At 28.9% G+C, this 16,431-nt stretch overlaps 1 protein-coding gene across 4 annotated transcripts; it reads right to left on the bottom strand.

Annotated features, from left to right (window-relative positions):
• Positions 1-239: 239 nt before the first annotated feature.
• On the bottom strand, positions 240-16,396 carry Spir (spire type actin nucleation factor). Of its 4 annotated transcripts, none has more exons than XM_070294089.1 (16): positions 15,772-16,396; positions 14,981-15,650; positions 14,855-14,886; positions 14,635-14,758; positions 14,359-14,504; positions 13,930-14,148; positions 13,572-13,601; positions 12,598-12,855; positions 11,963-12,104; positions 9,257-9,538; positions 8,442-8,566; positions 7,742-8,009; positions 6,458-6,771; positions 5,863-6,111; positions 5,166-5,452; positions 240-4,849 (listed from the first exon to the last, which is right to left on the bottom strand). In XM_070294089.1, the coding sequence occupies exons 2-16, from the start codon at positions 15,297-15,299 to the stop codon at positions 4,606-4,608; spliced, it is 3,039 nt and encodes a 1,012-aa protein (XP_070150190.1). In that variant the 5' UTR covers positions 15,300-15,650; positions 15,772-16,396; the 3' UTR covers positions 240-4,605. The 4 variants fall into 4 exon arrangements, with proteins under 4 accessions (XP_070150190.1, XP_070150189.1, XP_070150192.1 ...); XM_070294088.1 differs by having other exon boundaries at positions 14,359-14,513; positions 15,772-16,395; XM_070294091.1 differs by having other exon boundaries at positions 9,290-9,538; positions 14,359-14,513; positions 15,772-16,395.
• Positions 16,397-16,431: the final 35 nt, after the last annotated feature.

The raw sequence follows: 16,431 nt of genomic DNA, 5'->3' as shown, positions 1-16,431 counted from the left end.
TATATTTTTAAGTACACAATTTATGACAAGAAAATAACAAACTATCCTTTTTTATATAGTACATTTTAGAAAATGAACATTATTTTATAAAAATAAAAATAAAAAAAAATTAAAAATCTTAATATAGATGGCATGTGAAACTAAATGGAAATGACAGATAAAAGAATGCACTGACAATGTGACAATAAGAGAATATTAACACATATTTTTCGAAGATATCTTTTTGTTTTTCATTTTCTTCATTTTTAGACATCATCGTTTTATTACTTACATTATAGCCGACTAAAATCGCAAATTTACATCAAGTTTTTGCATATAATGACAAAACGAAGCAAGATACATTTTGTCTAATGAGATAGATCCTAATTTGCCTAATTAAATATTTTCTAAATGCTAAATGAAAATACTGCAGCTTGCAACGTATTACGTTGTTACAAAAGTCCTGTTACATTTTATGCCACAAATCTAAGTTCATGAAATCTTTGAATCCTTCAAGATTTTTATCTTTCTTCGAGAAATAATTATTTAAGAATTTTTGGAAAAAATTTTTTTTTTTTAGATCCAAAGATCTGAATAAAATATTTTTTGCAAAAGAAAGGGAGAGATTTCAAATAATAAAGGATATACGCAAAATCAATATTCCAGCTCTCAAGAGAGATCTCGCATAAAAGCCTCCGTAATTCTATACGAATCCTTTAATATTGAAGCTCAGCCAAGTATTAACATTTTTGTATTTTAATAGAAATATTAATACGAGGCTCATTTGAAGAGAAAGAAGGATTTAAAGAGAAAAGATTTGCGTAAATAAGAATTTCATCTTCACAAGTCCAGCGAAAATGCTTTCAGCGTGCTTCCTATCTAGGGATCCTCTTCTTACTTTTTGAATCCTTAAATTTTTAGATTTGCGAATTTTCATTTTCGCGTCATTAGACTTTGCTTCTCCTTTTCCTTTCTTTTTTTTTTTAAACTCTTTGAATCTTTCGATTGTCGGATTTTTACATTCGTGGTACCATATAATTGTCCTACAAATTTTATAAGATCCTCGCAAGCTTTTGCAACAATATTCGATTATATAATTATATATGTATATATATTATTTATCGGCTTCAACATTGAAACATTTTTCGGAGTTACTTGTAACGTAACTTCATAATTCGTTACTTCACTTCTTTGTACTCTGCACCATATTACAAGGATCATGATCAAGATCACGGTCAGAATCATTACAATCCGATCAATTTTCTTTCACTTATGTACATTCTTTCAATAACGATCTTCACTGTGTGTCATAGCTTTTTGTATGCTTACAGAAATTATATTCGAAATAAATAATATCGTTGTGAGACGTATTTTACAATGTAAAAGAAGTCATTTACAATATATACAATTAACATAATTCATATAACATTTCTATACATATTTCTACACGTTCATTTGCGCAAGTAATATACAAAATATAATAAACTAAATCTATCCTAGAACTAATCGCAATTTATTTTACATACTCAACCAATTAAGTACAAAAAATAATTAATTATAATATTTAATCATCAAAATATCAATTCTATTTAATTAATAACACAGATATATCAAGTGTGATCAATTAATATTATTCCTAGACCCTCATTTTCAAATGCATTATGAATTTATTTTATTTAAATATTTATCTTCGTCATCTTGTATTTTAAACTTTCTATTAAATTTATTTATTTATTCACTTTGATATACGAAGATACATATATTAAATTGTATAATTCTTTTTTGCTTTTTATTTTTCCTCTTCTGCGATATTTGTCCTTATTCTACCTCTTTGTCTGAACATTATTATTCGTTATACAAGATATTCTAAAAAAAGAAAGAGTATGTCAAAGATTTTATGTTTCCATATTAATTGAAAAACATTGGTCCATATTCATATTTGTGTAGCGTTCATTTAGCGTTAAATATAGCCAAGTCTGTGTGAGAACATGTCTGTAAGTTTTTTTTTGTTTAATATGAAAAACACATAAGCATATAACGCTAAATGCATCGCAATATTGCGAAATTTTATCTATAGAAAAACTATAGTTATTTATAGCGTTATTTAAACTAAGAAAAATAGATATGTAATAAAGTCCCCAAAAATAATAAGAAATGCAAATTTCAAATTAAACCTATAATATTTCAATTAAAGCTTATTATTCATTTATATTTTTGAAATAAGCATGTTCTTATTACAAATAAAGCTACTAAAATATATCTTTTTGGAATATCTTGTATACTTTGTAGTGAGGAATATAATTGGTTTTTCAATATATTTGAACATATTATTACATAATGTGTTATGGAAGATCAACAGTAATATCTTACAAGAAGAATGCATTTTCTATATATGATTTATCGGTTATTTTTATTCTTCTAAGGCTTCATCTCTGTTTGGTTCTGCTGCCATTCAAAACGACCAATGATGATATTGCCTATTTTAATTTTCTATATTCAGTTTTACATATTTTATTAAAAGCTAAATTAATATTATTTTTGTTTAGAAATCTGCAATGTTTGATATAAATAATGAAAGAGATAGTTAAGGATTTTAGAAATAACAAATCGTGAATTTCTTGTGAATGTGAAACTAGAGATCTAAATACATTGCACATAGAGTATGTTGAGAATCTACCTCTAAGAATGAGAGATCTTTTATTTTAAGAAATTATGCACAAAAACAATAATCGATAAAATGCAAAGATCTATATAAATAAGCAGCCAAATGTGTTTGTATTCAAGACTCTATGATATTGAGGTATAATATTATATAGATTCTTGATTGATTTATATTATATAAAGTATTTATATATATATAAAGAAATTATGAAAACAAGTGCGTATCTCGGAATCTAAGGATATGTAAAAGCAAAGAGCTAGAGAGAGAAAGAGATTCAAGGATTTATCATTATCCTATAAAATATATCAATATATAATCATAAGCATTTATAATACGTAGGATTCAAATTCATGTCGTCAAGAAATTTTTGAAATCAAAGATACGTGAAAAATAAAAAAGATAGGTTTTTGTAAAAAGTTAATTTTTTACAAAGAAATTTCTTAAAGGTCATTTTGATCCTTAAATTTACAGTCGTTCAAATATTTTGACCATTGAATTTTTACTTTCATCAATATCTCAAATTTGTAGTTCTTTACATTCCTTGATCCTTATAGATCATTGATTATTAAATCCTTGAATCTGTATATCTTGAGATTCTTACTTCGAGTTTATATTCTTAACATCTATATTTTAAAATTTTTGCATATCCTTAGAATTTTCGACATTAGAATCATTGGCTGTTTTATTTTCATCTTTCCATTGTCGAAACTTTTTAAATCTAATTCTTAGGTTTTCAGTTGTTTGAATGCTTTAATTTTGTTGGAAGTTTTACTTCGACATATAAATTATAATATACCTAATATAAATAACATAACACAGAAAAATAACAATAATTAAACAATGATATAGTATAACATAATATAAATTTGCTACGTATATGCGACCGTTGTTAACTAGTATCTTTTTTATAGCAAATAAATTTAAATGCAATATATTATTTCAATACCAAATAAATAACATAAACATACAATAAATCGGTTATTCAAGTAAAATATGGATATATAAGATATAATATAATCAGAAGATTAATATTACCTTGTGCGTTGAGATGTTTATCTACAACAGAGAATAAATAATATATTTTATTTACAAAATGTTTTTTTACTGTTGCATCAAAAAGATAATTATTTATAAGTGTATTACAGATTCACAGATTCTTAAATCTTTGAATTTGTAACTTTTGAAGCTTTTAATTTTGCATATTTTTATATTCTGCATATTATGAAAATATGATAAAAAAACACTTTCATATGTGAAAATCGCAAAGATATCTTAAAGTAAAATATTTAATCATTAGAAAAATCATGAAAATTTTAGAATTTTACACACAACTTAGAAGAAAAGATAAATAATTTAAGTTTCAAAAAATCAAAATAATGAAATATATAAGGTGTTCCTTGTTATAAATCATTTTGTTGAAAAAATAAAATTTTTCCGAGGACAAGCTATATAAACATCAGTTAGATTTTAGTGATGCATTTAGTTAGGCTGATGAAAAATGATCAACGCGCCTCTATTACATTTATAACAGTATCGATATCTTGAAGAAACTATCCTAACATTGATTGACTTCTTCTAACTTAAAGTAACAATCAATAAAAAAAAAGAAAATTTTTATTCAGGACAAACAAATATCTCGACGCACAAAGCATAGCTTAAATAATTTAAATCAATAAAAAATTTTTCGACATGCCTACTTCTCATACAGATAATTCTTATGTTATCATTATTTTACGATATGAAAATCAATGTAGTTCTGCAACACACATTATAAGAGAATGACTGTCCTATTTTGCGTCTACACATACAGACACGTATTTTCTTTCTTTCGAGTCGCGACAACAATTGTTGCCGACTCGCTACCGATACGTATACAGTGAAATACGAATTTCCGCTAAACACAAAGAAAACAACAGTAAGAAACAGCAGTCACTGATGGAAATGGTATCAAGAAGTGAGAAGGATTAAACGTAGGCAGGGGAGAGGTTCAGAGTGAGACGGGAAATGACATTGTTGCGTATTGTCGCACGTGTTGTTCTCGAACTCTTGATTATCTGGATGACCATGATGCGACAATCGTGGCAGACGACGACGGCGACACCACGTAGCCGTTCTGCCGCCAAACGCTGCTCGGCGGTCGGTCCGCTTGAGCCGGAGAACGTCTTTGTGGTTGAGAGAGCAGCGGGGCTGCCACTGCCCTTATAGCATCTGTGTATAGACCATAAAAATTATTCAAATAAATTTGGTACCAAAACACTTATTCAATAAAGAATAAATATAATGCTTTGCTTGGAAAATATTTCTAATTCTCTCTCTTTCTCTCTCTAAAAGAATCACAAATACATTGATTTTTAAATCTTTCAATTTTTTTAATTTTATAAATTATTGGATTCTAAAAAATATAAAAACAATTGTGGTAACAATAAATCTCATATAATATATTGTGAATGTTCCGTTAAATAACTGATTTTGGAACACTTGAGCATTTTATTCAAATTATTATATAAATATATTGCGCACTAACCTCTTCTCTAATCCCTGATTTTCCATCTCTCGACGCGCATGAGAAGGTGGTGTTGATGTTGGTGTCAATGCGGAGACGGGTGTCATCGTCGGTGTCGAAGTGGGCGTGCCACTGCGTAATGTGGAATCCTTTCGTCTGGATGCGGGAGAAGCCGGTGCCGAGCCGACCGCTCCCGCATTCCTTAACCAAGTGTTCTTGCCGGTTTCCGTTTCCGTGGGCGAAAGTAATAATCCGGGCGAGAGCAACACGACCGGCACTCGGGCAAACTGCTCTGTTGGAATCCGCATCTAAAAATATAGATGTTGGCGCCATTAGATTGAAAGAACATTGAAATGTCTAAAAGTATTTAACATGTTTTAATAATTCAAATTTAATCAAATCAGTTAAATATGTGTCTCTAGAGTTATTAGCCGTTTTACATTTAGCAACTAAAATTCAATTAAATCTAATTTTTAATTATTAATTTGAAATATTTAATTCACACAGGAAACTATAAATATTTCAGTATATTCGTCAATATATGATCGATTTCAAAGAAAGATTTTCTCGAAAATAATGCATGCTTCATCAAAAATATATGTTTATTTTCTATTAATTTTTGGATACTACATATAGCTAAAATAGAATAAAATAAAATAATTTTCGTATTATACTAATCAAAAATATATATTAATGTATGCAATAATTGGAGACTGACTTTCGAGTAACATTTCACGCAAACGGTCCTCTTGCACAAACGACAACGTTGCCCCCAAGGACCTAAGATCCCAAAGCGCGTTTTCAGGCAGAGGAAACAAACGCGTCTTTTCTCCACGTCCTCTTTAACACGACCTTCCACGGGAAGGGACTCTAATTCCGCCTTCGTGAGCACGCTACGTATGTGCACGATTTCGTCTAATGTTAACGATAGCCTTTCATCGAGCAGCATATCCCCTAGTATTGTCTTCTGTAAAATATGATTAACTCTTCAATAAAGCTTTTAATGTTATATAATATAAATATTTAAATCCTTAAAATTTAATCGTAAATTTAACTCGTAACGTTTTGATCTATTATCTTTTTATATACTTCGCTTTTTAAGTTGACTAATTATAATAATATTCATCATCTTTTATATTAAAATATGTTCACATCTTTCGCTTCGCGTCTAGGAAAGTTTGAGAAGTATTGTATTATGTATATTCAAATCGGAATATCTGGTCTATTGGTCGCGGTTATATCCGAAATTTACTTACAAAAAAAATAAGAGCAGATATATATATATTGTATATATATATGTGCGTGTTCCTTACCTTATCGGTATCATCCTCCCATTCATCGCCATGAGTTTTGTCATCCTTACTCTCATGTGCGATTGTATATGCCCGTCGCGGTTGCCTGGGCGCACGTGGTTGCGGACTGTGACTCGGACTAGGATTCAGACTGATGTTAGGACTCGGATCTTGGCTCAGTGTCGAGTCCGTGAGACCAGTATGTTGTCGACTTTGCGGCCTCGATTGTGGTAGAGATGTCGTCCCCGTGAGTGACATTAATGGTATAGTACACTTTGCAGCATGTTTTTTTGCGGATGCTCTCCGGGAAGGACACTGCGTCGCTAAATCGTAAGCTAAAAATCGAACAAGAAAGATTTCACGTATAGAATAAAACAGTAGGGGATCTTCAATTCAATTTCACTTTCAAATTATTCTAGGAACTATTATAAATTCACTTTTTATAAATTCTTGCTCGACTAAAAATGTATTTGAACCTATGTTAGAATTCGAGCTATAAAGAGAAAATTTTATTTTTATTGCATCCTTAAAATTGACATAAATTAAGATATCGACTTTTTGATAAAATCATCAAAAAGAAAGAAATTTTACACAACTATTTTTCAATATTTTTCAAGCTAAAATTCTAAAACAAGTATGGTTTATATTTCATGTTTTTATTGCTTTTCATCATTCTCGGAGCAATTCAAATTTGGTCAACTCAAAAATATTATTATATTAATTAACAAATTCATTTAATATTTTATTATAAATAAGAGAGAAGGAATAAAAAAATTTTCTTATTAATTTGATGCAAAAGCATAGAGATTCATTTCTTTCAAAAAGTTAAAAACCTGTAAAAATAAATAATCTCTTAATTCTAACATTTTATTAATGAACTTTATGAATAAATCTTTCCTTAGCAAAAGATTAGATAAATTTTATCTAATCGTTATCATTTACTTTAAAACATTAAAATATATTGACAATTAAATCACTGATATAAATCACTGAATATTTGCAGTTGAAAAGAATACAGCAAAGAAAAGAAAATAATATAGAAAGCTTATGGATTATTTATTAAAGACTAAAAAGAATTGTTAAAAAAGATAGTGTCCATATCTACTAAGAAAAAATCGATTCCAAGATTAATGGAAGAGGTCATTCTTCAATGGATTTCATACATTACAACACAGTTTTTATAAATATTATACCAAAAGAAATATTAAGGATTATAAAAGAAATAACAAAAGGAAAGGAAGAAAGATTATAAAACAATAAACAAATAATAGGAGGAAAGGTTCGAATATTATTTATAACAATTACATTCTAGTTGAGCATCGCAGAATCGATGATACTCGTTCCTGGTTAGACGAAGCCCGCCGGTTTTCCGCCAAGGATTCGCGGATCCTACTTCGTCGTCATCCCTCTGCTGGTGATAATCCTTGTGCCCGTTTCGCATACCTTCGCGAGCTCCAAAGCTGTAATCCTTTAATTGCCAATAATTAGAAGCTTCATTCTCTTCCTCAAACCGCGTTTCAAATTCCTCTTCGTTGTAATCATCATCGTCGTCATCGTCATCCTCCGCATCCAACTATGTGAAAGATAGCATTATTTGATTATGATGTTCGAGTTTGTAAGATGTGATATGAAAATAAGTTAACTGCTATAGTTACCGCAGCATCTAATGAATAACCTACCATTACTACTATTCGAGTTTTAAATTAGAATAAAGAACACCCCTTTATATAATAATATTTATATATGTACAGTAGAGGTCGTTTGTAATATAATAAGACGTATGTTGTATAATATACACATGAGTTGTACATAATTTAAAAATAATATTATTACAAAAAACACAAAATTTTAAAAATTTATTTAAGGTGATTTTTAAAATTTATATAAGAGTGATTTATACATATGTGTCGCAATTTTTTACTGTATTATAGAAGTATCATGTTATATAGGTGTTTATTATATTTGAAGTTCATTGCTAATCGAAAAAATATGAAAATAAACTTACCTTTAAATCAAAGTCGACAGGTATCAATTTCTTGGGCCGCCTAATAGCATCCAGATTTCTTCCAGATGGTTTTGGTACCGCAGATGATTCATATTCCTTAATATCCTCCCCATTTTGTGTTATATCTGAAAAATCAAAGTTAATTCATTAGCAACATAATAATCAAATCTAGATTGGTACTAATGGCGCAAATTTTAAAATCGCAACAATATTATGATTTATGTATTTATTATGCGATGATTGTACATGACTTAGAAATGAAGAGACAGATTTTTTGATGAATGCATAAATGCTCTTTGCTATAATAGATAATTAATTAAATTTCAGAAACTTTTTAAAGATAAATAATTTTCTTAGACTCTTAACAAAGAAAATGTCTCAATCCTATAAAAATTTTTAGTTTCTATGTTTACACACACACACACACACACAGTTTTCTTTATATACATTATTATTCTTAATTATTATGTATACTACATATATTAATATTATAACTTTAAATTGTTTGCAAGTGTATAATAAAAATAAATTCTATCTATTAAAATTCTTTTTAAAAAATGTAGTGTTTATTATATTTGAAAATATATATTATTTAATAAATAAATATATATTATTTTATTAAAAATATCAAATATCGTTTTATAACAAAATTTGACGATTATCTCATTCTAATTATTGTTTCGTATTATATTGTATTTCTTTGTTTTGATATCCGGAGATTTTACGCTTTTTTTTACTTCTTTTTATAAGATGGTCATTTTTTTAAATACTTTTCACACTCACATATGTATGAAGATGATGAATGAGATGATTACCTGCGACCGTAATGCGCCTTCTGCGCGACTTACGATTCCTATTGGAAGGCAAAACCCTAACGTCGGGTCTTTCCTTGCTGATCCTTTGCCGCGGCTGCGGCACCGGCGGTACATCCTGTCTTCTGCGGCTCGTTGCCGCCAGGACGCCACCGGCTGTCGACGTCGCCGTCCTCTGATCTTCCGACTGCAACCACTGAGCCGCAACATCTTGCGCAGACTCCTGCTCCTGTTCCGGTTGCGACGGCGGCACCTCTCCAAGGACTATCATGCGAGATTTGCCGCCTGAAACAAATTGAAATCATGACAGCAAGGCAGCATTAGTTTATTGTTTATTGTATTCCAAAATATGATTACATTTTCAAGATATGATTACATTTTTTATTTATTTATTTTGAAGACTTCAATTATAGATGAAAATTGTGGAAAAATCCTATATTTAATTGCCGAAAAAGATTTTGTTAAACAAAATCCACATTCTCTTTTTCAAAAAACAAGTCTATTATACAAAATTTTATTTAATGTATGCGAGAAAAAAAGTTATCCTACACAATAAACATATACAAGATTTTAATTAATTTTTGTTACAATATATTTCTAAGCTAATTTATTGAATATCAAAAGGTCAACTTGCGCTATTTATTTATTCACGGCTTCAAAATTATTTGCGCGTGCGCACGTTGCCTTGTTTTCCCGTCCATTATCTTATTTAGTTTCCCCTTTCATCTTTTATTTTATATTCGTACTATCTTTTTATTTATTTTTTTCTTTCTTTTGAAGAGGATTATTACTTGTAACAAAACGAAGACAGCAGCGGCTCTTGAGCCTAACTTGATGTTACAATAGATTTAAAAGAACCATGTAGCAGCTTGTGACATCTTTAAATAAGTGTCGAAACAAGAGACTTTAGATGTATATATCATTTTCATCATCTCGAAGAATATATCCGAGTTCTTGAAGATGAGGAGAGATCAGAAAAAAGAATTGGAAACACGTGCAAAATTTTAGATATCCTCGTTTCTACAGATGTATTTGGAAAGATATTTGGTTCTACATATATTATTCAACAGGCCAATTTTTTATTTCGTAGATTCTTATTATTTCTTCATAGATCTATAAATTCAAATTATTGCATATTTAAAATTATAAAATTAAATCAAAAAATCAAATTTTTAATTTTTATATTACATTCCTAAAATTTAAAATTTTTTATAACAAATTATATAGAATGCTCAGATTGTAACAATCGTTGCGATTTTTCATTTATTACAAATAATTTGATAAAAAAAAGTAATAAACAAAAAATTAATGGCTTTTAATAGACAAGTTCTAGTAATAAAAATTAAAGGATTAAAAACATATGTTTTAATAAAATTTCAAGTTTTTATAAGAAGCTTGAATCTTGTATTCTTATGAGCAATATGTTAATATAGGACACATATTTTCCTTTACATCATATATATGTGTCTGCCATAAATATTTTATTAATATAGTCATTGTAAATAGATTTTTTTTATAAAAATTGTAACTTAGTCTTTTTGTGAAAAAATCAATTTTACGATAAGTCTGCAATATGTATATTTAACAAATTCTTTATATATATATATATATGTTTAGATCTTTACCTTTGAACTTTATAATCACTACATATATATATTTTATAAAATAAGCAACGAGGAGAACAAATAAACGTTCACGTTTTTTACAACACTTTTTAAATCACAGTAAATTATCCCGAACTCGTAAATCCTTCGCGAGATTATTCACAAAGATTCGTAGATGTTGAAGATATCGATCGATTCATTATTCCACGGATTTTTGAATATTCCCGAAGCAAGGATTAGTGCATCCTTCAGTCGCATCGATGGAACAATAAACCAGGACATTCACGAGGAAGGGTTGACATCCGACTGGCCTGGCGTGCTACAATGACGTTTCGAGCAACGTCAATCCACCTTTGCACGCTTTCAGTTATTGATCGTGTCTACATCGTGTCCAGGTACCCTTTTCCTCTCCCTCCAAACCCATTCTCACCCTCTTTCTTTCTCTCTCTGTTCTGCGCCCGTAGCGCCCCAAATCGTGATTCATCTACTATAGGGTGCGATTCAATATCGAATTCTCGCGATCTGATATAAAGCGCGTTAAAACAATATTTTTACATTTATATAGTTTAATTTATATTTTGTATAATTAATAATTTTAAATTTTGATTTATATTTTTTAAAGAGAATTTGTGTTTTAATAAAATAATTTTTAATGATTCTTGATGATTTCTAATCAAATTTCCTCAGATAGGGTTTATTCGCGACCTTTATTATAAATTAATTCGTGTAAAATTTCAATTTTTATTATATTGCGTAAAATTAATGAGAGACAATAGTTCTAACACTGACAATTAAATGCAAACGCGTTATTTTAATAGAAATATTGGAAAAATTTATCTTCTATTTCTTTCTACTTCTAAGCTACAAAATAATATTTAAATAGTTTTACATTAATTTTATATGTAGAAATAATTAATATAAATTAAGTTCTCACATTTTTCTTCTACTTTATAATTTCATATTCCAGAATAAAGAAAAATAAATTTGTATAACTCAGATGTAGTATGTTATACAATAATTCTAATACAATGTAGAAGATTAATAAAATAGAGTTGTCCATCATTAAAATATAATACCTACAAATACATAAAATGTATAGACTTACAAATTGATGTTTCTTCGACCCTGGGAATGTTTTGTCTCGAACTTGAAGATCTTAAGGGCTTTGGAGGCTTCTTTATACTCTCCATGAGTAATTCTCTCAACGTGCATTCTTTCTGTAACGGTCGTAATCGTCTTTCCGAGGCCTGTATAGTAAGATATAAAAGACAATAATTTTTTTCTACAAAATTCTTAAACACATATATTTCCTTTGTTAATATAAGCCTTTGTCATTTATTATTATTATACTATATTAATGTTGTATTTTAAAATACCAATAAAATAGGTTTCAATATATTTCTGTCTTTTTTTTATGTTTCAAACCATGCCCAAAGTTCCAACTCTTCTCTAAACAAATTGATATTATTTGATATAAATACAATTTCATACTTTATCTTAATAATAATTTGCAATTATATAAGATGCGTTCCCATGATTTTTATAAATATATCTCGATTTCAATGAATCTTATTAATATGTATTGAATTGAGATTCAACATATATATCGAACTTGTGATATATTTCATCTCGTGAAGATCGCATCTCGTGTCATCTCGGGTTTGAACAAGCACAATTAGTATTGAATGTAAAATATAGCTGTTTAGCGTTTAGTTATTTGTATCCTAGATATTCGCTTGCCTTTTTCAGAGGCGGTCGACTTCGAATGAATTCGAGAATAATTGCATGCGCGTCCTTTCTCGAAGGTGTGGGTGGTGTTTTTCTAAGGTGATACCGTTTCTCCCTAATATCGTCCATCAGAATCTCATAAGGAGTCAATTTGTAGTCCGGACGATTTCCTTGTGTGCGCGAGGACGCGCGGGACCCCAAATTGGCTTCCACTTTTTTCAATTTCACCCCTCGCCTCAACTCACTAATTACTTGAACCCAAAATCTAGCCTAACAATACATTTAATAAAGTTTCAATATTATCATCCACAAGTATATGTAATAAAACCTAGAGCATATTAATGAATATTATTATCCGATAAACTGAGCTAAAAAAGTTTCATAAAGAAAGTAGATGTTTGTGGTTATACATATACATTATCTCAAATTATTTGATTTTAATAGATTATAAGAATTGCTTTAAAATTTGCGAATATTATTCATTAACACTACACTAGGTACTATATTAATTTCTTTGTAATATAATACTCTAAAAAATTATTTATAAATTATTGCAGTAAATAGGAACTAGCAATGTAGCAGAGTGTTCTTGTTAACATAAAATGACAGTAAAAAATTATCTAAAGTAAATAGAATAACAATCTACAAATTAGATCTTTGTACAATTCATTTTTTAAATAATCGATATTAATAATAAAAGTATTAATATTAATAATAAATCATTTTTTATAATAATAAACAAATTCTCTCTAATATAAATAAAATATTAACTTCATTAATATATAAAATCCGATTTGTTCTACATAAATGTGAGTAAACTCAGTTATCATGCAGCATGTGTTTACATTTGAAGCATGCTATATTGATTTTATGAATGTTAGAAAATAGTTAGGCACACTAATTAAAATAGATAATAATGTGATCACAATAAAATAAATAATCGTAATAAATTTTGCTAAACACATTGAACATTTGTATAAACGTACTTGTATAGCCCTCCAAATTCTAACGTCTGTCTATAAGAGCAAATGCAATTAATAATCAATAAATGTTTGTATATCAATAAATTATATATGCATAATTATCATTTATTATTTTATTTCTTGTATATTTTTTATACATCTTTTTTTTTAAAGTAGAAATGTGAAACAAGAAAGTGCTAATTAAGAGAGAGAGAGAGAGAGAGAGAGAGAGAGAGAGAGAAAGAGTATAACAAAGAAATTTTAATCCTGTTATAGACTATTTAAATAAATTGTCGTAAGTCGGTTATTTTCTCTTCACAAAAATTGTTAATGAGAGATATCTTGCACTATGTATATTTTTGTATTTATTGAGGAAACTTACCCAATCATTGAAATCCAATATATCAATGTTCTGCAGTGAGATAGAATTACGATCAGCGTCATTGATGCTTGGACTGTATAAATCTTGTGATTGCTTATCGACAACCACTTTTTCCAGAAATTGAGAGAGATTAAGAGCCTCCTCCACAAACATTTGTATTACATTTCGGTAATAATTATCAGTATCTTCATGCAAACTTTGCACATGCCGTTCACATATCTAAAATAAAATATAACCTTCTGTTCTATGGCTCAACAAATGTCATTCTATACTTAATTTATATACAATTAAAAGATAAAACTGTTTGTCCATCGCATTTTCTCGAAATTAATTTAAACATTCAAGAGGATTTTTATGATGTGATTCTTATATTTATTTATTTTTTTTATTATTAGTTATAAAAATTAAAGAAAGAATATAAACACTCACTTGGAGAATGGTCTTCAAGGTACAAACAGAACTATTTGTACATGATTCAGTAGTTTTCGGCATCATATAATCTTCTGCATCAGTGTCACCTGAGTCCCGTTCGATGCCTTCATCATCGGTCTCTTGTAGACGTTCTTCTACATCACCTTCGGATACTAATAATGTAATGAAATAACATTTTAGTCTTATTTAAAACAAACAATTATTTTGATTATGTGAAATTCGGTTTAAATATATAATTAAATATCAGTAAAGAAAATGATTTAGTTTATTCACCTCGATTGCAACTTGTCATCAATGTAATAAGGGTTTCTAGGTCTGGCGATAAGGCTATTTCCTCTCCTGCATTAGAGCCAAAATCCAAGGCCTTAAAAATTGCCATGCCTAAAGAGAATATGGCCTATGACAAAGAACACAATTTAAATAAAATTATGAAATAATTACCCCATTTATATTATAAAGTGCAGTAAATTCTTATTACAAGTTACTTATTTACCTTCTCTTCGGAAACAAGAGGTTGCTTGGATCCTGTAACATAAGTTATTTTGTTAGTTATTTTCAACTTTGGAATAATAGTATATAATTTCTGAATTAATCGTAAATTTTACAGTAAAAAGGTCACCTGCCAAACTTTCAAGACAGATGTTTCCATGTTTATGAAGTACAATTTGCCAGAGTTCTGATATCTCATAAAACTTGTTGTCTGTTAAGCGCGATAGGCCTTTGACTATTTGATAACACAATGCCCACGCTCGCTCCTGACTTATTGGACTATCAAACATAAGCAGAATATCTTGAAGATTTAGGCAACCATGCGAATCTAATTTACACTTTGGTCGCGCAGAGGAGTCTTCTTTTTTCTTCACTGTTTCTTGCATTTCTTCTTTGAGTACTGTGGCTTCTTTGAGATTATAGTTAGAACTTTTCTTAGAACTTGACATTGTGTAAACGTTTTCTATATACAGATATTTGTTATAATAATCTTACAAAGACACAATGATAGATTCTCTTCTTCTGCATTACAAATTTATTATTTTATGTTTTAGTTCTTGTGTGTGATATATTGTGCCGAGTACATTGATACTTTTATACAATTGTTTAATAACAAAATACAATTGTTAAATAACATACACATGTTTGTGATCTTGCAACGTTCATTATTCACAGCGAGAGAGTCATATTTTTGCATTTATGAGCACTGTTTTTGAATTTGTTTTCGAAATGTTAAATTTGTTGCTCCAAATTAACAGAAAAACAGCAAGGATTGCAACTTATAAATAATTGCCAATTACCTAAAATATAATATACAGAACATATAAGAACTTCATATAATGTCACACATATTATAATTAAAATTATCTGCAATTAAATTTCACGATATGAATATTAATAATGCTAAGCAATGTTATTCACCTGTTTACATGGTTACGAAGACTCGAGCATTTGTATCTTATATATCGAAATATTTCGTATAAAGCGCGATCGTTGCTCTTATGCCTGCTTATGCCGCTTATCAAATCGTTATCCTTATACTCGCGTCAACTATTCGCAAATGATCGAACTGAATGAATTGTAATAACATATAGCTTTATGCACACTTATATACGAGGGCAGTTCGAATGTTTCGAGTCTCGATATTTCAAAATTCGGATCGCTTTAGATAACTTTTTACATAGAATCATTATACATTGTTAATCCTTAATAAGATAGGTGTTCAATACGACTCAAAAGTTACATCGTATCTTATAAGAGAAAGTTGAAGTAATTAAATTTTTTACAAAAATAATTTGATACACAATATAAAACTGCAATATATATTATTGATTCACCGAATATCCAAAATGTATTCAATAATATTTAAATGGTTTGTTCGCAGATTTCTATTACGAGAAATAGTAAACTTTTGCTTGGGTCTATCCACATTTGGCGCATTTACATATAAGGAAATCATCTGTAGGAATATACATATATCATCGCACACTATTGCAAACGGCATCGCTTTGCGTCCATTTTGATTAACCTAACCTAAGTTTAGTGAATCGCGGTGAAGGAGAAATATTCCGGATTCAGACG

This window comes from Polyergus mexicanus, unplaced genomic scaffold (genome assembly GCF_030449975.1).
Source record: "Polyergus mexicanus isolate NDT 795.1 unplaced genomic scaffold, iyPolMexi1.0 SCAF_4, whole genome shotgun sequence".
Classification (NCBI taxonomy): Eukaryota; Metazoa; Arthropoda; class Insecta; order Hymenoptera; family Formicidae; genus Polyergus; species Polyergus mexicanus.
This window is presented reverse-complemented; position numbering and strand designations above follow the sequence as displayed.

Excerpts from the sequence above, each read along its gene's own strand:
- Spir (XM_070294088.1), bottom strand. The coding sequence starts at position 15,299 with ATGTCAAGTTCTAAGAAAAGTTCTAACTATAATCTCAAAGAAGCCACA. Across the intron at positions 8,567-9,256 it reads AAGGCGCATTACGGTCGCAG|ATATAACACAAAATGGGGAG; the intron begins GTAATCATCTCA and ends TTGATTTTTCAG. Across the intron at positions 6,112-6,457 it reads GGGAGGATGATACCGATAAG|AAGACAATACTAGGGGATAT; the intron begins GTAAGGAACACG and ends CATATTTTACAG.